At 47.6% G+C, this 24,969-nt stretch overlaps 1 protein-coding gene and 1 long non-coding RNA gene across 2 annotated transcripts in view; one reads left to right on the top strand and one right to left on the bottom strand.

The window, feature by feature from the left end:
* The window catches only part of TET2 (tet methylcytosine dioxygenase 2), a 75,220-nt gene extending 62,502 nt beyond the window's left edge, over positions 1-12,718 (bottom strand). The window contains exon 1 of the mRNA XM_075032306.1: positions 12,622-12,718. Coding sequence (XP_074888407.1) covers positions 12,622-12,651 — 30 coding nt within the window. The 5' untranslated portion in view covers positions 12,652-12,718. The remainder of the gene's footprint in view (positions 1-12,621) is intronic.
* On the top strand, positions 840-7,266 carry LOC142032929 (uncharacterized). Its single transcript, XR_012651037.1, has 3 exons — positions 840-948; positions 1,096-1,175; positions 5,522-7,266. It is a non-coding gene; the product is annotated as an uncharacterized LOC142032929 (long non-coding RNA).
* Positions 12,719-24,969: the final 12,251 nt, after the last annotated feature.

Below are 24,969 nucleotides of genomic sequence, written 5' to 3'. Positions count from 1 at the left end.
TAAGAGTTCTGGGGTCATGTTTGTAAACACTGCTGCCATGTGCGCGTAAGCACGTGGCGAGACACCAGCATGACCTGGAGTGCCAAGCGGCGAAGGTAAACCTTGGCGCCAGCGTCGATGTCACTAAGCCAACTAGCACCAACTCTCTCGCTGGCGCGCACCCCTCACAGCCCCATGAAATGCTGTGGCAGGTTATTTGAAGGGCAAAAGGGAACCTTTTTCCTGTACGTGGCACACATGGATGTGTGCTAATGTTGACGGCGTCGAGGCCGGTTCTTTCTCTCAGCCGTAAGCAAATGACAGCGCTGAATTTTTCTCAAAAAAATAAAACCCTCATTTCTGCCCTAAGTCACTGAAATTGGAACCAGCGTGGTCCCACAACACAATGCAAAACTATGGCTATTAGGAAAAAGAATTGTATAAGGGCACGTTGCCAAAGTTTCCAAAATGACTTCAAAGACAGATAACCGAGACTTCGTGTCTGTAATAGCTTTTTGCTGGCTTTGCACTGATGAAATTAAGACCACGTTTCGGGCGTTTGAGGAAGTAACTCCTAAATTATTTCTGTTTATCGGTAGAGGTTGCACAAAGCTAGATATGGCCAGTACAAACAAAAGTCACAAGTCTTTCATTTCCTCTTAACAAGAAACTAGCAGATACAGCCACCCAAAGCCTATGGAAAGTTTCATCTCACCCTGGCCACGCACTTTATATGCCTCAAGGAAAAAAAAAAACAAGTGGGAGAGGGGAACAGTCTGTGGTCACCATCCCTCCCTCCTATACCAGTTCTGTTTCAAGCGCAGCTGTAAGTCTCATTTGCTTTGACCTTTGCTGGGAAAGCTGAGAATAGGACAAAGAGTTAAAGTGTTACCAGTCCCTGCTGAGTCTGCACTTCTTGGACAGGCAAGCCAGAGAGGCGGCTGGAAGAGGGTGTGCGTACAGCAGAGGGTAAGCGGGAGGGGGCACCGGGAGGGAGAGTAAAACAACAGGGAAAAAATAAATAGTGCACACCCCAAAACAAAACAGGGGAACAAGTACAGAAAAATGCTTGTCTTTGAAGAACACGAACTTTTCTGTTTGTTTCCCTCCATGTAGTTATATCTTGTTATCTGAACTCAAGGTACAGTAGATATATGAGTCCTTGAACTCTGAACTCGTGAGGAGAGCAGCAAAAAGTAAGTCAATACAATTTTAGCTGAGTGGCTGGAAAGAAGCATGCTTTGTCTTTTTGTGCCTCAGCTATGGGAGGCCATTTAATGGAGCAACACACAGCTGTTCAAAGCTCCTTGCTGTATGCCAATGGCCTGCTAAAACAAAGCAAACCAAGGCAGTCTTCTCCCAGTGATAATGCAGCTGTGGTTTCAAATACTAGCTGGTCCAAGCTACTTGTGTTTCGTTGAGACCCGTCTCTTAAACCTGGAGAAAAAGTGGTCCTGGTTTGTTAGCGGGAAATTAAAAAAACGTGCCCATTCATTTCCACAGGCTTTCTGAAATCCTGCCCTACTGTAAATGTTACCCAATTCCCTAACAGCGTCTCTGGAAAGCAGAAAAATACCTTCCTTGCTGTTGTGTGTATGTCTAGCTAGCGCTCTCCAGAGCTACTATTCTATCGAGCAATAAAGTTTCTATTTTTGACTCACCATGGACGACCTTGCTCTAAACCCTTGGCCTGAATATTGCTTAAATGTGAAATGAGCAAACCCGAACGAGCTGGCAGACTCCGCCAGCCCGTCGCAGCCCTGCCTTTGGCCACGACTGCTACGAGCAGCCAGAAACACGGGTGAAAAACAGGGGCTCTCACAAGCTGTGCGAGGGGAGCTCGGCCCCGCAGCGTGGCATCCTCTCGCCTTGGGGAAGCCCGGCAGGGTGTTTGTAAACAGCACGGCCACGTGCACGCGAGCCACGTGGGAACTCGGCCGGCCGAACCTCCAAACTGCCATGGGGAGAGGAGCAACTGGGGGAAGCAAGCCCGAATGCTCCCGCTCCATCGTTTTCCACAGCAGTTTGCAGCGCTATCAGATCTCTAAACATGGCAGAGAAAAATCCATCTGTCCTTCATGGTCAACTGCCTCTGTCAGCATCCAGAGACGCTGCATGAGCTAAATTACCCATCAGATTTTATTTCCAAATGCATTTCATCATGGATTGTATCACGAGTCTGTGAATGTGCTGAAGTTACTTAGGGTAGGCTCTCGGTTAAATGCACTATGTACCAAACCAGGCAGGCTGAGCTATGACTACCCCCAGCAAAGGAACTCCCAAAGACCGGAGAGAGACATTAAAATTTACCGTCTACAATTCAGGTCTAGGAAATAACAGCTGACTGTTGCACAGAAAGCTATGAATGCTGCTAAGGTTGTGTCGCCTGCACAGGTTTGTGCATCCCATCCTCAGCAAAGAGATTTCTGACAACAAATTAAAGTTGGTTTGGGTTTTGGTTTTTTTGTTTTTCCCCTTTGAGGTCTGCTACCAAGTATGATGTCAGCATGAGGGTTCATGAATCCAGACAAACCTTTAATTGATAAAACAGATCAAAATGGGAGCAGCGTGGTAGGTTGGAGCTGATGTACGGGAACAGTTTGCAGACTGTGGGAAATCTTGCCTGAATGAAGGGGAGGATCAAGGGTATTAAAGGTTAATAGGAGTTATTGGAGTACCTACTTATTGAAATGACATTACACAACTCTGTTTCACACACTGCAATTAACTGACACAACATACTATTTTAATTATAATTATCTCATTGTGAGATTTTGCTTATTTGTTTGGAGGTACACGGAGACATCTGCAGTGCCAGTAAAACTGAGATAACATCCTTTCCTGCACCCTTTCTCACTTGGAGCGGAGGGTTTCAACAGTGCTGCAGTCAAAGCAGTGCACAAAAAGCCGTCCTCTTCCCTGAGGAGATAAACAACAGTATTTAATTTGCTGGTTGTTTTGGATGAGCACTGCTGGTTTAAAGGTCCAAAGGCTTGTGCAGAAAAAAAAAAAAAAAGAAGAATATGTTGTCAATCAACAGAAAATGCTACTGAAAACCAACTTCTGAAAAAAAGTGAAAAGCTACTTGTTTCTGAGTCTAGTTTCTGTTTCTTAAAATTGATACTTCTGTTATCTTAGTAAGCAGAGAAAACTATCTGTAAACCTCTGAATGAGCAGGAAGGAGGGTATCATGGGTAAAGCACTGGGGCTTAGGAGATATGGGTTCAGTTCCCAGCTATACCACAGCTTTCCTGTATGTCTTTTAGGGTTAAAAAAAAAAAAGGCACTGAAATGAATGGCTCCAGCAGGGTTTGTACCACATTGCGTGATCTGTGTGTGCTTTGGCTCTCAGTTGTTGCTTATTAATTTTGTACCCTTTCTCTTACTCTTTGCATGTTTTGCCTGCTTATTCATATAAGCACCCTAAGGAAAAGACTGCAGCAATGCTGGTTAGAAACTCCTCTTAACGCGCACACGCACACACACACACACAGAGACACACAGACAGAGCAGGTAGCAATAGCAGCTTTGCTTTATTTACTGCAAATATTTATTTTTTTGGAAGGGAGCTGCCTGCCTCTGCTTTGCGTTATAAACAAGAGTTACTAACACTCTGGCCCCTTGTGTGCTGCCAGACCCCTTTTCACTGTCTCCTTTACTGAATTAAATAGCAAAAGGGAACAAAATGGCTTATGTTTGCACAGCCCCAAGCACAGTGGGATTCTGTTTCGTGGCTGGGATATGAGGTGCCTCCTAACGTGCAATAATTAATTTCACTCTATCCACTCTCCTTATATTTAGAAGCATCAGCGTTGCCATCCTGAATTAGACTCATGCTCCAGCTTGTCCAACAAAATATCTCCAACCAGCTAGTAGCAGTTGTTTCCACAAAAAGCAGCTATTCAGTAGGTAGTTACAGACTCACACTTCCAGAGGCAAAACTTCTCTCCAATCCATCAGCTAGAGTTTATATTTTATAGCAAAAAACATGTTAACTTGCAACTGCTTTGAAAAGTTGGGTTTTTTTTTTTTAAAGTAAAAATTAGGTTTTAGCTTCTATACCTGCCTCTAAGTCTTTCCATCCATTTCCTCTCCCTCCCTGCTCAAAGAAGAAAAAACACCCCCAAAACTACTTTTCTTTTTTTCGGTTGCTACAAAGTATGTGACTGACTAGATGCCTCACTCTTGCTAGTGTCTCTACATAGGCAGACTTGTTACAGCTCTGAGAGGAAGGAAAATGAATAGGGCTTTGTGAAAATGGCAAGGGCTGCCACCAGTTTGCAGGATCACAAGTCAGCTGACAGCACTGGGGAAAAAAAAAGCCAGCTATACCTAACGTATTGTCAACTGCACAACATAGGCAGAGTGGAAAAATACATAGAAATCTGTGTTTTCCTACCTGGTCTTTCACTTCTTAGGCACTACACGTAGCAACAGAGCGAAAGAAAATAGATCAGCACATTTCTTATTTTTCCTACTACTTTCTCACACCTACAAAAGCTTCTTCTCTGCATTAAGGATTACAGGGAAGCAGAAAATTACAGGTCCAAACTTATTTAAAGAGAACAAATGTTCTGTGGAAGATATGGAGAACACTACAGAAACAACAGAGAACTAAAAGGCTGTATTTTTCTTTTTTGTGCATTTTTCATGTTTATAAACATCAAAAGTGCCTTTCCCTATTTGGTCAGTATTTTCACTTGCTGCTGGGTATGTGACATGTACACATACATCAGACCTTTTGGGGCAGACAAACTTGAAAGCAAAAAGACAAACAAGCGAAGGAGTGCAGTGGGAACAAAAAGTTGGTCATTTGAAAAGAAAATATGTTAAGGTCTGTAATATATACACAAAGACGCACCCCCACTTCTCCAAATCCTAGGGAGAGGCGAGTCCAATGTATTTCCAGCTTTCATATGTTCTCTTTCAGGCATAAATTGCATTCCTTTTATTAAGCTATACATGCACTTTAAGCTTCAAGGAAACATCTCACTTCTGTGAACTTTAGTAACTTTGGGGGAAGGCAAGCAACTCCTGCTTTACTACAACAATTCATTTTCCTCATTTTACCGTAAGCAGGACAGTAATGCTACTTGCAGACAAGAGGAAATATGCAATCATTCTTTTCTCTTTTTTGCTTACATAAGAGCTGAAAGAGTTTTGTGTCCTTTGGCAAGTACAAAAATTGTATAACTTCAAAGTATGTGACTTCAAACACAAGTGAAGTAGCACGGAAAGAACAAACAGATTAAACAAAGATGAAAAAAAGTATCAGGGGCATGAAATGGGGGTGAGTGCTGCACGAACAGTTGTTGTCTCTCATGCTAAGGGACAAATATGGAAAGTTATTAAAAGACACTCCAGTTGAGGGCAAAACTCTCCTGTCAGCATCAGGCCGGGGGTTAATGTTTACCCTTGATCTCTTTAACAGCATTAAAAGTGGCAAGAGAAGGAACAAATAGTCAGTGCAAACTCAGAAATGCCTTTGTCACATATTCTGTCATATATTCTTTATTCTTGCTTGCTACCTTCTGCTACCCAGCTGCTGCAAGAGTAATAGGAACTTCAAGTCAAAAAGAAGTCAGAGAAGAAAACGAAAGGAGGTGAAGAGCTTAGTGAAACAGAAGCAGGTTCTGGACGTGACCCAAATAATTGTCTTGCAAATGAGAAGAAAGGCGAGAAAGAAACCACTGGAGTGTAATAACAAAAATACAGTGATTGTAATCGACATTAACATAAAATGGAAGCAACCAATGTGTACATACAACTAACAGCAGAAGTCACGTATAACAAGATCTGCGTACTGGCCTTCATATTCTGTTGGATGATGGTGAATACCATGACTCATCTAGACAAACGCAGAATATAGAAGAGACACTTGTACCAACTGCTTCCTCCGAACAAGGAAAAACTAGTTCTTAGCATTCATTTTGTAAAGCAAGCAATGTGCTTTGCACACCATCCCAAGCGCTTGCTGCAAAACTGCATGAGAAAGTCTGAAAAATGTGCATGGGACTGGAAAATAATGTTTCTGGATGAGGAGCAGAACCTCTGCTAATAAGGTCCCACAGTACACACAGGGCATAGGCTTCAAGTATCCTGGGAAACCAGAACCTGTCTGACAGCTTTGGTTTAGGTCCACAGGGGAGGGTACGAAACACATTGTCACTTGGGTGCTTCTGACCAGCTACGAAGTATTTTCATCTGTGCTTCCTGAAACCATCTTGGCCAGACAACCCCAATAATTGCCACCACCTCTTCCTCCTCCTTTTTTTTTTTTTAAACAACAGATTGGTGGCATTATTCGTTTGGTTGAGTAAATGCAGAAATCTCCACCAAGCTTCTTATGTCTAATGGAGATCCAAAACTTGCCTTGCAGTGGTATTAGCTTTTGTAACAGCAATACCTCTTTGTGTCAACATGTCTCATTAAGTAATAAAGACTTTCAGCTATTTGATTTTACTTATAAAGTTAGTACGATTCATGATTTCTTTTTTGTTCTTTTAAAAGAGAATTGTTCTAGTATTCTAACAAGCAGTGAGTCATGCCTAATTAAGGAAAAAATATATAACCATTTACAGTGGGATTCTTGTATTGCAAAGAGCTGTTTTGTCATGAAAGCTTTCAGGATTGAATTCCTTATGAATTTTTTAAAAGGGGAGGGGGGGCAGGCAAATCATTTGAAACGAAACCTTTGCAACAATTCCCTTAAGCCCCGTCTCATACTTGGGGTCAGTCCGTTCCAAGCAAGTGCGTCGACACAGCCCAGATTGCGCTCGAGTGGGGGGAAAAAACAGTGGCATCTGACAAAGGAACCAACAATCTAGAATGCAACACAGATGCAGAAAGCTCAGCCAAAACCCAAACTACAATATGTTTTCTTAAACTCTGCACTTTTTATTTCTTTCCCCCTCCTCCACCACCCGTGAGGACCAGGGACATTCCTAGAACTCTGTCCTCACTGTCTGCGTCAAGGCAGCTGCCGAGGATGCTGGGACACTGTTTGTAAACACTCTAACCACGTGTGTGCAACCACATGGAGAGTCATCATCCTGACCTAAACATCTACCCACTTGGTAAGCTAGGGTATTACTGCAGTGGAGCCAAATCCTTTTCCAACATGATGTGACTTAAAGCAGTTCACGCCAGGACATTGGAAGACAAAGCTTGGAGTGTTTATGCATTATTTAGAAAGGAGATTAAGCAGAGAAGTTGTTTAAATTTTAGTCACTGAAATGTAAGTTTAAGGATAAGGTAGCTCATGTAGAGAATGCAGAAGTCATTATCTTCTTTATACGTCTGCAAAAAATTCAACTTAAACCTGGAAACTTCTCCCCCATGCATACACCTGGTGAAACCAATATTCATATGCTGGGAACCCATGTGGAATATATTTGAGGTTAGATGTAATGCTGTAGAACACATTAAGATACTTCGCATTGTCTAAATTGCATCATAGTAATTAATCAGAAAGTGCTGAGGCTACTGCCATGTACCCACAGAAGACACTTCCAAGAGGCACTTGGTTATTTAGCTATTCCTGGTTATCTCACCTGCTCACTTCTTTGCTACTTCTTTGAAACTGTCTTAAAAGATATGCTGTACTTGATCAGGATTAAAATGCTGAATTTTCCCTTCTTGCTGAACTTGAGCATAGAACAAGCCTATTCCTTTGCACACTGCAATAGAAATGCTGCCTTTATTTTTTTTTTTCAATAAGAGGGAAAAAAACACACACACCAAGAATTAAGTCAAACTGAAGCCTCAATACTGCAAGCCTTTATTTAGTTGTAAGAATAATCCTATTGGGGTTTCTTGCCATATGTATGCTACAAGGCAACAACACTCCAATTTGGAATCCACACCTCCACAGAAAACTTTGTTTTTGAAGGACAGCATAAATTTTGTTCAGGTTGCTAAGATGATTCAGCTTTCTGGAAGGTGTTTAACAGAGATGAACAAGCCTGCTTGAAAAGATAGACAGGAATCTAAATCTTTATGGCTTTTAATTGTTAAAGTGTTTTTCAAAGCATAGAAACTTTCTTTAAATTGCTCCCAGATTCAAGTCTTTTACTATGAACTAGTGGAACACTCTTTCTGATCCTTTTATAAGGTAGGGCATTTTTTTTTCTTCAGTTCAAGAACAGCGTGAGATACATCAGAAGTTAAAAACAGTTAGCTGTTCTTCTTATTTCTCAAATCTTGTTTTTCTCTACCTTCCTTCTGTTATTCCCTGCTACGTAATGTGAGGCATATTCCCAATATTTTAATCCAAACAACTTTTTTGGGTCGGTCATCAGCTGTCCTTGGGATTAGTCCAGCTGATGCTGGAGGTTCAGAATTTTATTCCTTAACCCCACCACCTCTGTCTCCACCCACTGAGCAATTCTTGGGAAAATGGGTGATTTTTTATTTTATTTTATTTCTTTTTAAGAGACTTGTATACCTTAAGGGAAGGCAGAAGTGACTTCTTTTCAATGGGTGACTGAGAAGATGATTGCTCATGGTACTTTCCATTTGTAACATTTTATTATCTAGGATATTGGGACGATCTATGCAAATTGAACATGCAAGCAGTGAGGATCTGAAAGTGTAGCAACCAGAACTATGGCAACTTGTTACTAGTTACTTGTTCAGTGTTCAAAAGGATAGTTTTTCTGCAGAATATCATTAAATGAGTAAGAACGTATTCACTGCCTTATGGAGTATGGGATCGGAATAATGCTACAAGTGTGACTGATTCATATAATTCCCTTTTTGGCTTTCAGCCATGATGCAGTCATATGCTTTATCTCTGTTCAGACTACAGCCTTTTTTTTTTTTTTTTTTTTTTTTTAAATAATGAATCATAGTACATCCCACTCCATTTCAGAACCAGCACATTGCCTTTCAAAATGATGTCACAACACTCACTGCTGCTGGCTGACTGCCTTAACAGCAATCAGAGAGCTGGACTAAATAAATACTGTATATTATTTGGCAAAATCATTTGTGGTTGTGTTCTCCAGCACAGTTTCCAAGATAACCACCAACTCTATTTGAAACTTGGCAACTTTGTTCTACCACTTTCAGGCTCCAGTTGTGAAGCTGGCTTACAGATGCTGCTACCATGCTTAGAGCTACTGTGTGGCAGTCAAGTGAGAGAGGTAGAATGTTCACTCTCTGTGACAAGCCAAATTTGACAGCTCATCTGAAATTCCACCTTGAAAAATGGACAATTTTTTAAAAAGAACCTTATTTGGCTCCTGTAGAAACACGAGACACATCTTCCACTCAGAACAAAATGGAGCAAGGGATTTAAAGTCACTGCTTAGGCACCACACTGAGAAAACCACTCTACTGCCCATGCAAGTAACTTAGAAGTGAAGCATTCCCTGTAATCCCAAACAGTCAGTAACATTAGTCCAACACAAACTTCATGTTTTTCAACATGTGAGCAGCAGATTTGTTCCAAAACATGGTGAGTTGTTTGGGGGGGGAGGTGGGGTGGGGTGGTGGTGGTGGTGGTGGAGTGTTTGTTTGTTTGTTTGTTCTTTAGGGCCATCTGGCTGTTGCTAGTATTTAAAGGAACTGTATGGGAGATGGAGTCCCAGCAGCATCTGAAGTGCTTGGAGCAAGAGAGAATGGTCCCTTCCAACTCCAGCAGCTGAAGCCCCTGTTCCAGCAGCAACTGCAGGGTCTCCCGATTCTGCATGCAGAAACCAAATCCTTTACAACCTCCTATTTCTGTTACCCAGTGCAGCACTAGTGCCAACAAGAGACCTTGGAAATCTGTCCGTCATAATAACTCCTCAGCGGGAACACGTTTCTTGTTCTTTAAACAATGTTGACATGCCAAAGTCTAGGACCACGCGCACTATATCAAAACAATACCAGTTTCCCTGGCTAAAGGCCAGGAATCAGCACAATGCCAAAGTCCTCATTAAAAGCCTTACTACAAGCAGTGATAGTTCGGCAAATTCGGGAGCCTCAGTGTCTCCCATTCAACCTTTTCTTCTTTTGAAGATTTGTTAATAATTAGTTCTGAAATGGGCAATACAAAACCGCTCTCTGAGGTTCCCTGGATGCATTCGCAAAGCTTTTTGATGTTGCTTCCCAAAGTGAAACAACTATTTTCACTGAAAGATGACTTTTGAGTTCTTCATTTCATGTCAACAGCAGTTTAGTCCTACCACCCAAGCACTGTTATTTTTCACATCTTTGCCCTCTCTTTTTTAGCTCCTCCCTACACCCTGGTTGCTAGATTTAAATGTTTTCTGACTTCACTGGCAGGGTTCATACTATGCTTTCCATGACACTGAGCAAGAGAGACAAAATATTGCCCAACAGTGATTTATTTACATTGGTTCCAAATTGTTGTTTTTCTGCAGGATAAAATCCAAGATGTGTACATTCTTTCAAAGTGTTAACAGCAGCAGATCTGGCAGACCAAAAATTCTTGACTTGCTAGATTTACCAATGTTGTCAAGACACAACGGACTTAAATATAATAGAAATAATATTATTTGGGAGCAGGAAAAGAAATACATAAAACTGTCTTAATGCAGATGAAGCAAAACAGTATCAGTGTTTGTATCCAGTTTTATCTGAGTCTTTTGAAAAAAAGTCATATTTAGCAGCTGAGAACTGAAGTGTCAGAGGACAGCAGCAACCGAAGTACCATGTGTTTGAGAGAGAAGGAGCAGAAAGAAGTAGTGTTTCTGTATGACAGTCTATTATAAACTGTTACCTGACCATTGCTACTCACGGACCTTTAGCAATGATATACAAATGGTAATCTATATAGAAACTGCAGAGGCTTACCTTTACTTGGAGGAGTGCAAGAAATTAATTGTGAGGTGACCAGGAAAAGAAAAAAACCACCAAGAACGAAAGAAGTTTTGGGAAATGCAACAGTAGTTGAGGGGCAAGCAGCCCTAAGGGCTCAGAGAAACGTGCTCATTTTCTGTAGCTACTGGTAAAAGGAACCAATACGTTTATCACACACCACTTAAGGAAATTTGTCTAACTCCCAAAAGATAAGAGAAGGAATGATTTATAATCTACAGTCAGCCTGCCACGCCAAGGTTGTCTCTTAGAAGGACACTGCATGTACCACGGTGTTGGTTTTGCCAATTTTTATTCAGTCAGATCCCCCTCTAACTCGAGTTTATACATTACTCTTGACCATTAACATCTCCCTGTTGAATATCTTCGACAACCAACCACGTCCTGTTTTGCACTTTACAACCTCCAGAGAAAGTGCCATAGTGGAATACACATGCAGATACACAAGTGAATATACATGTTACTACACTCACCCCCTGCTGCAGTAAGTCAACCTTCCATTAACATGCAAATAGAATGGCCTCATTAGCCAACAAACAACACCCACTGACCTGCTTTCACTAGGGACAGTATCTCCTCATCTCTGAAACTCTTAAACTTCACATTCAAAAAAGAAAAAAAACACAACTATGCTGAACTGATATTCAGAGCTGCTGATCACTGCTCAAAGCCTGAACATTTGCATGCCGCTCATCATGGAAAACAAATCTTGTGACGAGATCTTTGGTTGCAACATTTCGATGGAAGCACGCTAGACCACATCACTTCTCCCTTCACCTCACTCTCCGAGAAGGAAAATTACTTAGCAGAAAAGGGTCTGCTAAATTTCCAAGGTTCAAACCGCGACCCGAAAAGCGTCCTTTCAACTAAGGGCACGAAAGTGACTGCTAGTGTCCAAGGGGGTGATTTAACGCCAATAAATGCCACGATGCGAGCATACAGTGCCGCGCGTCCGATTTACAAATCTAGTAAGGTTGTTGCTCTTGTCTGTCATCTGGCGGGGAACAAGTCCGACCTCGCCGAAAGCGTCATTTTAGGGGAACATGCACGAGAAAGTAATTTTTTTTTTTTTTCCCCTTCCCGTGGCCACATTGTGCAAGTAGCCCCGACGGCAGGATTTAGCAACGCGGACAAAACGCGCGTGTAGATTGCACAGAAAAAGGAAGGCCTGGCAACGAGCGCACCCCCCCCCACCCGCACACACTTCTCCCTCGCCCCCCAGGACCGGGTTTCGCTCCTGCCCGCCCGCCCCAAACTCCGCAAGCCAAGCCGCTCCACCACCCACCCACCCCCCCCCCCCCCCTCCCCGTTTCCCCGGGGCTGCGCCCGCCTTTGTGTCCGCCCGGGGCCGGGGAGCGGCACAAAGCCGGGGCCCGCCGCCGCCCCGGTCCCCCGGCCGCGCTCTGCGCGGGGGCGGCCCGGGAAGCCGGGGGGGGTGGCGGTGAAGGCCGGTCCCCGCGGGGCGCAGCGCCGCCCGGGGCGCGGCGGAGGGGCGAGCGGGGCAGCCCCGCGGCGGGGGGGGCTCAGAGGCGGCGGGGCGCCTCCCGCCGCCGTCCGCGTCCCCGTCCCCCCCGCCGCCGCCGCCGCCGCGCAGACAAAGGCGCGGGGAGGGGCGGCGAGGCAAAGTTGGGGGCCGGCCCCGCGGGGAGGGGGCGGCGGGGGCCCGCGGCGCCCCCCGCCGCCTCTGTCAGTCAGCCATGTTGGGGGAGCCGCGGCGGCGCCCACCCCCCGCCGGCACCCAGCGGCGCGGCGCGGCCCCGCGACACCCCCGGGGGGCCGTGGGGAAGGCGGCCGACGCGGGGGACCCGCTCTGACCTCTGCCGCGTCCCTCAGCCTTGCCGACATCCAGCACGCACAGCCGGGCGCCGCGCTCCCCGCTCCTACAGGGCCGCCATCTTGCTTCCTTCTGCTCCTTGACGAAAGCGGCCGGGCCCCCGCATCAATATGCACGCGGCGCCCTGACGTCGGCGCCCGCCCCGCGCGCCGCACCGCCCCGCGCGCGCAGCAGCACCCCCCCCACCAGCACCCCCCCGTCCCCCCTCCTCCACGCGGCGCGGCGCCGTGCGCCCCCCTGCAGCGGGTGCGGGGGCGCCCCCGTCCCGACCGCGGGGCCGCGGCCCCGCCTGGGGCTTTTTTTTTCCGGCTGCTGCCGCTTTTTGGCCTTTGGAGGGGTTTCCCCCCCCCCCCCCCCTTTTACCCTCCGTCCCCCGTCCCCTTTTCGGCTTTCGCCTCTCGCTGCGCACCGTTTTGCGCCCCGCGCTGCGCGGGAGCGGGTGGGTCCGTGGGGCGCCGCGGGGTGCAGGGGGCCGCCCGACAGCGGCAGCCCCCGCCGCCCGCCGCACCCCCCTTCCCGCGTGTCGCCCCCGCCTTCCCTCCCCGGGGGCCGGCGGCGCTTTCCCACGGCCGCGGGAGCCCGTCTGCCCTCCCCGCGGGACGGGCGGCTGCGGGGGCCGCCACTTCTTCCTCGGGCTGCGGCCGGGGGCCGGTAACGCCGCTCGGTAGCCGGCTGGCAACGTTAAAGGAAAGCGCCCCCCATGCCAAAAAAAAAATAAAAATTAAATCTTCAAAATCTCCCCAGGTTTCCCCAAAAGGAAGTCCTGCGCCCGCAGGCGCCCGGGCCCACGTAGCGCGCCGCGGCTGCGAGCGGGGACTGCTCAGCGCGGGGCCAGCGGGACGCCCCGCGGGGCGAACGCCCGCTTCCAGGTGTGTCTGCCGAGCCCACGGCCCCGCGGGCGGGCTGGGCTGCGTGGCTCCGAGCGCGGCCGTGGCGGCGCGGGGCCCGTTACAGCCCTCCCGAGCTCCGGGGCTACCGCTCTCCGCGGGAGAAACGGCAGAAGGAGGTCTGGCTGCCGGTCTCAGCCCCGCGGCTCCCGGGAGCCGGGTTCGGTGCCTCCCCGGCCCGCCGGCCCTCGCCAGCGGGTGACAGGTTGCCGCTGCCGTCCCCTCCGTACGCCGTCCCGCTCCCCCGCCGCAGGAGCCAGAGCCTTTCCAGCCTGGCGGCTGCGGGGAGCAGAAGTAAGAGTATGCAAAAACCGCCTCTGTGGGAACCGGCGCTGGGGTTTCACACCGCCGAAACACCAGCCCCGAGTCCTCAGGGCCGGACCGACCCGGTGGCCTCCCCGCTACCGTGTCATCCCCGCTGCACAAACTAGAGCAGCCTCCGGGCTGCTCTACTCCGGCCTGCCCGGGAGGTGTTGCGGGACCGGGGAGGGGGGCATTTTAGGAGAGCGTTAGCTTCCCAGCCAGACCCTCTCCTACCCACGGATGTGTCGTTCACCTCAGGGGCGGCGGGGGGGGTCTGCAGGCGCTGTGCTCATCAGCGGTGCCTGGGAGAAGCCGAAGCCCCAGCTGTCCCCGGCCGCGGGAAGGCGGGCTGGTGAGAAAGGGCTTTAGCAAGATGCCAAATCCGGTGCGCTTGATGCAGATGAGAGTGATTTCTAGGAAGTTCAGGTCATCACTGAGTAATTTGTTTTTCACATCACAGGTTGTTCTCTGGGTTTTGGTTTTACTTTAATTTCTGTAAAACGTTTGAGAAGCAGACTGGAGATAAAAGGTTGCCCTTACAACTTGCAAAAACAGCTCTGTGCTGACGGCAGTGTCGCTCCTGTAGCCGTGCCGGGCAGCTCGCTCTCCCCAGCCCTCGGAAAGGTGCTGGCCTGGCTAGCTCTATCCTGTAGGGAAATACATGGGGTTTTCTAGACAAAGGTCTTTGTGTTTGCTTCTGCAGAACTGACTTCAGCAGCACCTCGTGCAGCCTAAACCTGTGCAAATAGGCTCAGTCTCTGTCTCTTTTTGGAAGAGTAAATGACGCAAAGAACGGTCAAGGTCTGTCTCAGTTGTGCCAGATTTTTTGTGCTTTCACAGCGCTTGCTTGATTTCCAGCAGGCTTTAATCAGGATTTCAAACTCTTTTAAGTCTGCATATTTGCTAAAGCCTAGGGCTGTTTTTTCCCCTGGTGTGGCACATCCAGCTGACATTACCAGGAACAAGCACGCTCGACCTCTTAGCGGGTGCAAAGTGGTGTCTCGTCCCCGAGCCTCTCTTACAGCACCTGCAGAGACACCTCCGTCCTCTGCACCATCTTGGTCTGCCTAACCAGGCAGGGTTCGGCCGGGCCTCTCTCTCCGGGCTTTTTTCCAGTATTTGCATTGTGCTGGGTGAGGTGACCCTCCTTTGCGTGGCTCAGATCCCTCCCGTGCCCGTGCGCCCTTCGCGGCTGGAAAAAGCAGGTGGCTGGTTTTGGCAGGACCCTGCCGCGCCAGCTCCGGAGTTCGGCAGGAGCGCAGCCCTCTCTTCCCTTTGCACGAGCAAGCAGCTGCAAACCTGGCTAAACTGGGTGGGTAAAATGAAAAAAGAAAGAAAAAAAAACCCCAACCCCAAAGCCACAAGCAGGAGTTTTACACTGAGCTGGGATTCTTTTCTTTTCTTTTCAGACTGGGTTCCTGTGCTGAAGATAAGACAACTTGTGCATATCTGACCTGCACGTATGAATGTGAGAGAAGTGTGCATTTCTGAAATGCTTCCTGTCATAGGTGTGGTTTGCTTCTCTATTCTTTTCTTTCACTCTTTTTTTTTTTTTTTTTTAATTTTACTGCCCTAATGACAGCCTGCTGTAATCACCCGGTGCAATAAACCCAGGAGCAGTCCTGCTGAACCAGCAGTACTCTCTTCCCTCCCGGAGCACAAGGCGCATCTACCGGAGCCTCCCCTGCTCGGCTGGGTTGCGCTCAGCTATCTTGACCTACAAGCCTCCTAATTGACCTGGTGCCCTCCAGTAGTCCTGCCACATTTTGACAGACCGCAGGATCTTTTGGCTTCCAAATCAACAGCTTTCTGTTACGCATGCCTCTGTCAAATGCAGCTTGCTCTACAATGCACGTTTCTTGGTATCTGTTAGCAGCCTTATGAGAGGGACGTGGATCTAATTTCTCTCTTGGAATAGCTCTGTTGGCCTCAAGGTATTTATTGAATGAAAAAATTTGACCCGTTTTGCTTTGCTTTATCTCTACCTATCACACGGGGGACAAAAAATGCCTGAGCTTGACTATAGTCAGGAGTGACTTAAAAAAACCCCCACCCTCTCACCTTTAAAGACTTGGGGGAAAAAAGCCTTTTACCTCTTGAACACACCGTTCCCAGCCTGAGGTTGCATGCATTTTATGAAAGAGGTATCTGCTGTAAAGAACGGATATGCAGCTTCCTTGGAAATGCACTGAAATGCACTTAGCCCAAGTGGTATTTTGGAGCTGTTTCTAGGGCTATCCCAGCCTCACCGTTTTTCTTCTCAGTCTGTCTTTGCATCTGTAAGCAATGAAAAGAAAAAAAAAAGAAGGACATTTCAACCGATTAAACGCTTCAGGAATCCTACCAAAGAAACCTCTCTAGACTACATGTGTCCGCTGCTCTCCTTGTCAGGAATGGCTTTTGCTCCTTTTGAGATCCGCTGGGAACAGAATAATGTGCTTCAATCTAACTTTCCGAGCTGAGGGTTAGTAGCAACAGAGTCCGGAGGTCTGATGGCCACACGGTGCGACTGCAGGACAGGCGCTTGGGGCAGTCACTGCAGGTTGTGGCTGGAGCGGTGTTTCTTATTTCCCCAACGGGCACTGCAGCGAGGCAGATGTTTCATGGGCAAAATGTCAGGTAAAAAGCACCCTGTCACTTGGCAATTAGAGCATTTGTGCGTACAATGTGTAATTGCACACAATTACATCAACGGTTTAAAAGAGCATGGGCCTTATCCCTCTGCTAGAGGGAAAGCTCATTGCCTGTGAAGGACATCAGAGTGGCCTGACGGATGGCCAAGGCATAAGCTGCAGCCAAAATTTTCTCCTAACTCTAAAGCTGCAATGAACAAACCTGATTCTGACTATCTGAAGGAATATAATGTACTTGGCCTCCTCAAACCCCTGCACAAAACATTCAGAAAGATATATAGTGCAAATAATTTTTCATCCTTTACCCTGCACTAAAGAATAAGGGGGTTTATATGAACTACCTGCTTCACTGGATGGGCCAAATTCAACTCTGACTTAAAATTTCTGTGCAAAAATGAGTTCAGAGCTGTAATTAAATTGTTTCTACTGAGCCTGCAACTCTTCATGTTCTTTTATTCATGTTTTCTCCCCCCTGTGATAAAGTGTGAACAGCTACATGAGGTCGGGGAAAACAAATTTGCTAGATAGCCCATTTCACCACCTAGAGCAAACCCCAGGGGTCCAGAGACCCGTCAGCTGTGACACAATAGGCCTACGGAAAATTTCTCATGTCCTTTTTCCATGTAGACATTTATCTCTGTCTTGCACCGAAGGACACTGATTTCTCATGGGGCCACATCCAGATCACAGCAGCATCCACCAGAAGCCCTACAGGGACAAGGTGTTACACTGCTGGTGGAAAAGGCAACAGGACCAGTTCAGAGAGCCATCATTTTGCTTTGGTTTATACTTTCACTGGGGCTTTTTTGGGTCCCAAGACATCCGTTTGTCTCTGTGCTTGTGAGCCCAGCCTCAGAGCTGGGGGATCGGACTGATACTGGGGCTGCAGCCGCGCCGGTGGGGGTGGGAGGGTGGCTCTGCCAGCAGGGCTTGGAGGTGGACCAGGACTCCAACACAACAGGACGCCGCTTTATTTTTTCCTTGAATTCGGCAAAGGTCACTATTCATCATTTCTTGGCGTTCCTTCCCTGGACAGGAGGGGGCTTTTCCAGGACCGTGCAGATGAGGTGGTGGAGAAGAAACACGGTAGCTCAGTGTAGATTTTGGGGAGCAAGGTGCCCAATGGCTGGGATGTCTGCTGGGGCATCGAAGCTGCGGTGTATTATCCGCCCAGCGCTGTCGTTCTGCTGGTGGGAGGCGTGTGTGACTCGGTGATGGAGAAGAGCTGCAGATGGCTCAACTTTTCAGCCCTTGGCTTTTTGCCAACGGTTGTAGATGTCTTTATGCTGCTCTGCGGTGTTTATGGCTCTTGAAGGTGACCGTAGCCTTGTGATGGCTCGGATATTTGCAGCTGGAAAGCCTGGATCCGGGTGCCCGCTGGGCAGCGCCCGCCCCCAGGACCATGGCCGGGATGCGTGCCCTGCCGTGAGGAAGTCCCTGGCCCAGAAGCAGGGATAGAGGTGGCCTAAGGAGAGGTGAAGCGGGAAGACCCTCCGTGGGTCCGAAGGTACAGCTCGTCCTTTTGGGGCCCCAGGCTTGCTTTTCCACGGCTGTCGGAGTAAAATCCCAAATCCTTCGTGCAAGGGAAGCAGAGACTCCTCTCACAGGCCTGTAGGGGAAGGTGCGGGCTGAGGGATGGAGACCTGGTCTCTGTTTTCTCCTGAGGAGTGGCACTTTACTTTGTCAACTTCCAGGAATAATCTTCCATAAAAAGGCAAAGAGCTGACCCGCAAAGAAAGGCCTCTCAGCAGCATGTATAGATCCTGGACACAACTGAGTTGGTGACATTCAGGACCAAAGTCAACTCTCCCTGCTTTTCTCATCCCACTACCCAGCCTGCCGGCATCCCTCAGACGTCTCCGCTCCCAGACTGCAGGGCCTTTGAGAGGGCAGCAAAGCCAAGAAAGCAAATGAATCAACCCAGTACCACAGACCAACATATGCAGGGGGACAAGAGCAGAGTGCGTGGGAACCCTTCCCCAAAATATCTGCCTCCGGGAGCAGAGGTGTTGCCCAGTCTTGCTCTATCAGCCTTGCTTGCTGTGGCTGAATGCACTCCCACACACAAACGTCTGCCATAGCAAAGCACAGTGAGCTGTGCGCGCTTCTGTCAAGTACATTAGGCAGCCATCAGGAGTCTCGAAACTCCACTGTCACCGTCAATCCAGCTGTGGGGAGGAGAGCCACGTCAGTGCAAAGCTGCGCCATTAGCCCTCCACGGTGTTGTTAAAGCAATGGCGTGAGACCAGGAGTGCTCCTGCCCGGTGCCCGGTGCCACCAGCCCACCAGTGTCAGGCTCTGTACGTAACAGCGTGCATCTCTCACTACCTTTCTAGGCTAGAGCAACATCGGGCAGCAGCAACCATCAATTCTCTGATTGTTGGAGGAATTAAAATCCTGTGATAACCCCCGAGCTGTGAGCATTTTACTGCTGCGTGAATAGCTAAGGGCTCGGGTGGACTGAGCAGAAGAGGCAGCCAAAATCCATTTACTGAATTTTTTCCCTGCCTTCCCTGCTGATGTTTGGTTTTCTCCTCATCTTCAAAGCCCTCCACAACCTTGCGGTTGGCATCCTGGTGTGCACCCTCACGTACTGCCCAAGGGTCTGCTGCACTGCCCGGTGTCACCGCTCTGGCTGGCAGCCCTCGCCCTGCGGCTCCGCAGCGGTGTTATGGGAGCAGGCAGGCGGACGAGGCCACGGAGTCTCCTACGTGCTCTCTCTCGTCTCTGCCGGTGGGGATGACGGAGGAGGATCCCTTGCGTACGAGCCCTTGGTAGCTGCACGAGCAGAGCCCGTGTGAAGCGGGGATGGGTGAGGGAGACTTCAGCACTTCTGTTTCCAATATGGACATAGGTAGCATTGGCTCCAGCCAACATAATGTTGTCCCAGGCCCTGCCTTCTCAGCTTTACTGAAAAGTGTCCCAGTTTGAATGGTGGTTTGTTTTCAGAGGCCACTCTGTCCTGTGTCCCTGGATGTGACTTTTGGTCGACTACAAATTGAAGAGGAATGATGAAGGGCTAAATTCCTATGGATGCTGGTCCCTGAGAGGTGCTCAGTGTCTTTTCTCCTTGGAAACCAACTCCAACTTCCTTGGAAAATTGGGGTAGAAGATGAAGGATTGACCGAACACTTACCTCGTGCAACTACATTTTCAAATTAGGTGTCTGAAGATAGGCTCCCTGTGTCTATAGCTGGGCACCGAGAAAAGGTGGCTTTATTTCAAGTGAGCTTGATGTCTGCTGGTGTCACTAGTGACAGTCTCAGAGAATCAGTACCGGTCACTTTTAGTTAGATATTTTCCAATATATAAACATACAACTTTGGATTTCAGGAATTTGGTAATTTTATATGGTTCATCTCACAAGTAGAAGGGAAAAGGTCTTGCCATTGACTTGGACAAGCCAAGGAGATGTGCCACTTTTTGCAGAGCAGCCTGTGATTTCCTGGCAGATATGAAAGCTGGCTCCTAAGAAAGTCCTGCAAAGGGAAAAGTGCTGAGGGAAAACCAGCACGGGCTCATGTAACTGCTAAACCAGGTGACACACAGAGACCTGGGCTGCGATACAGCAAATGCCGGGACTTGGAAGGAGCCTTAACTCTGTGGCCAGGCAGGAGCTGGGAAAGGCACGGACTGCATGGTTGTGCGTCTCATAAAGAATTTTACCTTTTAATTTTTAATCATCATTTGCCTTTCTAACAAGCTCAGTGGGATTTGGCCTGTTGGTTTCCCTTCTCCCAGTGCATCCAGATGTGAAGCCCAAACCTAGTCATGGGGTTGCCATCGCCCCTGTAATTCAGAAACTCTCAGTCCCTGAGCAGAAGTGACTGTGTCACATTTGTTCATACCCTTAGTGCAGGCACAATTACATTGAGCTAAATTCTGCTTAAATCAATTTTGCCCTATAAATAAAAGCTACGTGCAAAGCTAACTGCTTTGCAGCGTGCATTTAAGCAGCTAAATGGTGTTCAAAAGCAATGTCAATGCTTGTGTACCCATGATCTCGTTAGTGCAGGTTTTCTAATCTAGAAGCAATGTATAAAGAAGATAAATGTTATAGCTATCTTTGTCTCTTTTGATTTCCTTCTCTGGCAGAGCAGTTTGTCTGTGGTCCTAGCTGAGCTGTCAGCTTGCTTTAATTTTTTCTTGCATGCCTGCTACTGTTTTAGGCAGGGAGTCAGCACTGTAGCTCCTCGGGGGCAAGAGGTCTGGGTTTGGACACGACCTGGCAATAGCCTGGGGTTTTGCAGCTTGGGGAAGGAGGTATCCATTCCATCCTTTTTTTTTTTTCTTTTTTTGTGAGTATGGGGATGTTATTATATACGGTCTTCCTTCCTCCCTCCTTCAAAAAGCTGTAGAAAAGCTCTACTGAAAGATGCAGACATACATCAGACACACACTCACCACATTATATATATTAAAAGGTACGTTTTTGTCTGATGATTTGAAGAACAAGAGAAATAGCCTGGCAGGGCTCTGCAGCTATGAGGCACCAGCAGAAGTCCTTGCCACCCTGAGCAACTTAACCCCCTCCCAAATTCTCTCTTCTTTCTGGGGGTTTGGACAGTGGGGAAGAGCTGGCTGCCTTTCACGGCTCATTGGCACAGCTTTCACTCTTACCAGCCTTTCTCTGTGGGCAAGATGTACCATCCTGCGCCCCTTTTTGGCGGGCGGTGGGGCGATGCGGCAGCAGGTGGGACTCGCTTTTAGTCAGTGACATCGGTGGGTGCCTTGGGGCAGGGCTGGGGGCTGGTGGGCAAAGCATGGCCGGTGGTCAGCCTTAAACCGGCGTCGTGCACCTTTCCATGCAGCCGATGCCTCCAACGTAATATGCCACTGGCTGTCAAAATGAAAAATAACTGCGGTGCTGCTCGGCAGTGACAACCTGCCCTGTCTTTTCCTTCCCTTAATGGGGTGTTGAGAGACAAGGAAAAAATGATTTTATGAAGCTGGTAAGAAGTAAAAAAGAAAAAAAAAATGTAGCTGCTGGGACAATCTCTGCCTTGCTAGTTCCATCTCTGAAAAATTAGAAGATGTATTAAAAAGTGATTGCTGTAAGAAAAAGAGATTGTCTGTGGCCACAGACTCTCATTACCACATGGTCTGCAATGTATTTAGTTTATTTCCATCCAGGAAAAAGCTGTGGATGACCTCCCTGCCTGCATCCTCAGTTTTCTGCAGTGCCAAGGAAGTGGGGGTGCCACCGATTGGAGGTCCCTAAACTGAAGCAGCTTAAGCGGCACGAGTTTTAGAGAATATTTATTTGGCATTTTCAGAAAATTCAGCTGCTGGATGCTTTTAGGGCATCTCAAATTGGGGACCTGCTTTATGAGACTTTTACTTCCAGTCCCACTTTGCCTTGCTTTTCTGTTTGTAAATAATACCCTTATCAGCAGAGGGATTTAGCAAAGATAAACAGATTTGTTTTTAATTCCTTCAGAAATCATGCCAGAAGTACAGAAAATAAACAGGAAGTATTTGGACACTCAGCACAGAAGCAAACCAGGATTTAACAGGCACCGCAGAGACTCTGGGGGACAGATCACAGCTTGGAAAGACAGATAGGGAAGGGCACGGCTGATTTAGAAAAACTAAGCAGAGAAAACAGGGGTTAAATTTTGCAGCAAATACCAAGAAAGGCTGTTCTTCGTCTGACGTTCGGAAGGAAGCAAGAGGAAAATTAATTGAATGAGTTGGAGATAAAGAGGGAAAAGAGGAGGGTGTCAAGAGGAAGGTTGTTACAGTCCACTTGGTTGGAAGGGAGATGTTTGGGAAGGTACCATGTAAGCAGCTGCTAAGCAGTCACCCATTGGCAACGAAGGACTTCACTTACCCCCTGGCTGCAGGGGGACAGTCCCTGAGAGGGGCACAGGCTCGGTGTGCCTGGGGACACCGGGGACGTACAGCAGAAAAGGATCCAAAGGCACCGGTGGGTGCTGCTCTGGGGCCAGCAGCCGGACGGTGCTGTCCAAGGGTGAACTGCACCCCGCGGTGTATTTGCCATGGGGAGGTATCCTCTGTTGTTCACAGCCTGATGAAGCTTCAGATGGAGAAGGCTGCTTGAGAGCTATGCTTTCAGTAATACAATAGATGAGGGAGTTAAATGATGCTCTGCACGAGTGACAGCTTATACAACGAGGCTCTGCCCTGAGCAGAAGGGTTTGGGACTGCTGAATCTGGATTTTGGCAGACATGAGGCCATGGTAAGTCATCTGCTCCGTGTTAAATTCTGTTAAAACACTGAGCATTGACTGCCCTTCACATCTGCTGGAAATAAAGGAAGAAAAACCTGGGGTAACTGGCAGCAAGGCACTTTCCCAGCTACTATGCCAAGACAATAATTTCTGACTGTAAAGATAGTTCTGTGCTGAAACAATTTGCCTAGAGAAGATATTGCACCGGAGCAGGGCAGAGCCTGTCAGGATACGTCCACCCACGCAGGCCAAGGGTGGACCAGGAAACCACCTGCAGTCCTTCTCAGACCCACGTTTCCATCACGCTGTGAAAATTATGGACGTTTTTAAGAGTCTCAGGAAGAACTGTCAGCCTCACAACAGCACACCAGTTGGAGAACATACAGAAAATAAGATCTGGGTGCTGAGAGTAAGAGAAATAGTGGAGATGTGCCATTTGCTGGGTTACCCACTCTCATAGAGTTACAGGCCACATCGTCAAAGGTGAAGGAGAGGGCACAATTTATGTTACTTTTTTCTGGGGTGCTAGTGAGTGGACTGAACGTGGAATATTAAAATACACGTTGAAAAAATTTGGCTAGTTGTAAACTGAGGAGTGACTTGGACAGAAAACATTCTTTGATTTATAAAGATGGCAGTCCAGCAAAGCCCAGCTTCAGCTTCATGACTTAAATATGATAAAAATACATAAACGTGAAGTCAAATTAAGAAAAATAAAATTCTGATGGGAAATACATAGGGAAGCAGGGACATTCAAAGTAATCACTGGAAGGCTATACCCATTTGGGGGCGGGAGGGACATAGCCAAATGATGCTAACAGGTTGGAAAGGATTTGGAGAGGACCCGCCAGCTTGCCATCAGTTCCTGACCTTTTTTCTGAGGTCAGAAAAACTTGTCTCCCTCTGAGAGATATAAAGAAATTCAACTTACTTATTTTAAGAAAGGCAAGGTTAAGATCACAGTCCTCAAAGATCTACAAAGGGAAATGTTCTTGGTAGCTGCAAGTTCTTTAATCGGGCCGACAAAGACAAACCAAAACGCAGTGGGCAGGGGCTACAGCTAGACAAATGCAGTCCAAAAGGCTCTCGTTTTTAAGAGTAAGTGGCATTTTTTTCCTAAGCTGTGGAACAATTTAGCGGGGGAAGTGGCAGAGCCTTTCCATCAAGGGTTTGTCTGAAAGATGCCTTGCGGTGCTTTAGCTGGTTACCTAAAGGCTGTTCTGTATGAGAGGTCAGGCAAGACGATTGTGTGGTCCAATCTAGTCCGTGGATCACGATTTTATGTCATTTGTGCTGTTAGTGTGATTAAAGCGCAATGCAAGCAGTTAACCTGAAGATGTCTGCCCTGTTGCTGGATGTCTGTCCAGTGAGCAGATGTCTGGCATTCGAGAGCGAAGAGGTAAAATGCGAGACGCCCCATGCAAAAGAATTGTAATGGTGTTAATTGCACAGTCCTTCCAGGGTTTTTGAAGCCAGGGATTGCCAAAGGAGTCAAGAGAGGTGGCTGCTAGCTCACTAGTGAGCCTGTGAAGCTCCCACCCATGTCTTGCTTGGTAAAAGAAACTTTGTGAGCTATTGCCACAGGGTTCCTGTGGCTTTGACCGTTTCGGCTGGCTGTCCCTCCCTGCCAGAGCTCTTCTTAATTTTCAAGCAACAAAGAAAAGGGTGCTCCTTCTGAGGGAGGTCAGGAGAGCAACAAGTTAATGAAAAGGGCAGGACTCAAATTAATAAATGTGGGTGGGACAGAGATGGTGAGGTGCATTTGTCTTTCACATCTAGTCACCCATGTTAATCTGTTCTAATTGCATTAGAGGGAATGAACAGGCAACAGAGCTGATGTTTGCTGAGGCTGGTGCTTGTAGCAGCTCCGGGCATCTACTGGGAGATTTCACTGGGTCAGCTGCACTGAACGCAAAGACACCTATCTCTAGTGAAGGTAGACACCATATATGTACATATGTGTCAATATTAGAACAGTGACAGGATATGTACATATACATATGTACACATAAATGCTCTCAGGAAAGACATCTTAGCTTAAAAGGTTGCAGCTGATGAACATAACACCCCTTCACTCCAAGCTTGGGTGAGACCCACACTTTCCACATTGAAAAACAAGCTCTTAATTTCTCTTTTGCTCCTCTTGCATTTTGAATGCAATGTTTTCCCAGCAGATAACATTCAACACGTCCCCCATGATGTGCTGTCTCTTTCATACTGATCTTCTCCAGCAAAGCTCTTGAGCAAAAAACTGTGTCTTGTCAATGGGGGCTTCAATACAGGTCAGAGTCTGTGAGTCTCACTGAAGGCAA

Source organism: Buteo buteo, chromosome 1, assembly GCF_964188355.1.
Source record: "Buteo buteo chromosome 1, bButBut1.hap1.1, whole genome shotgun sequence".
In the NCBI taxonomy this organism is placed as follows: Eukaryota; Metazoa; Chordata; class Aves; order Accipitriformes; family Accipitridae; genus Buteo; species Buteo buteo.
Note: the sequence above shows the minus strand (reverse complement) of the source record. Positions and strands in the feature narration are given on the sequence as shown.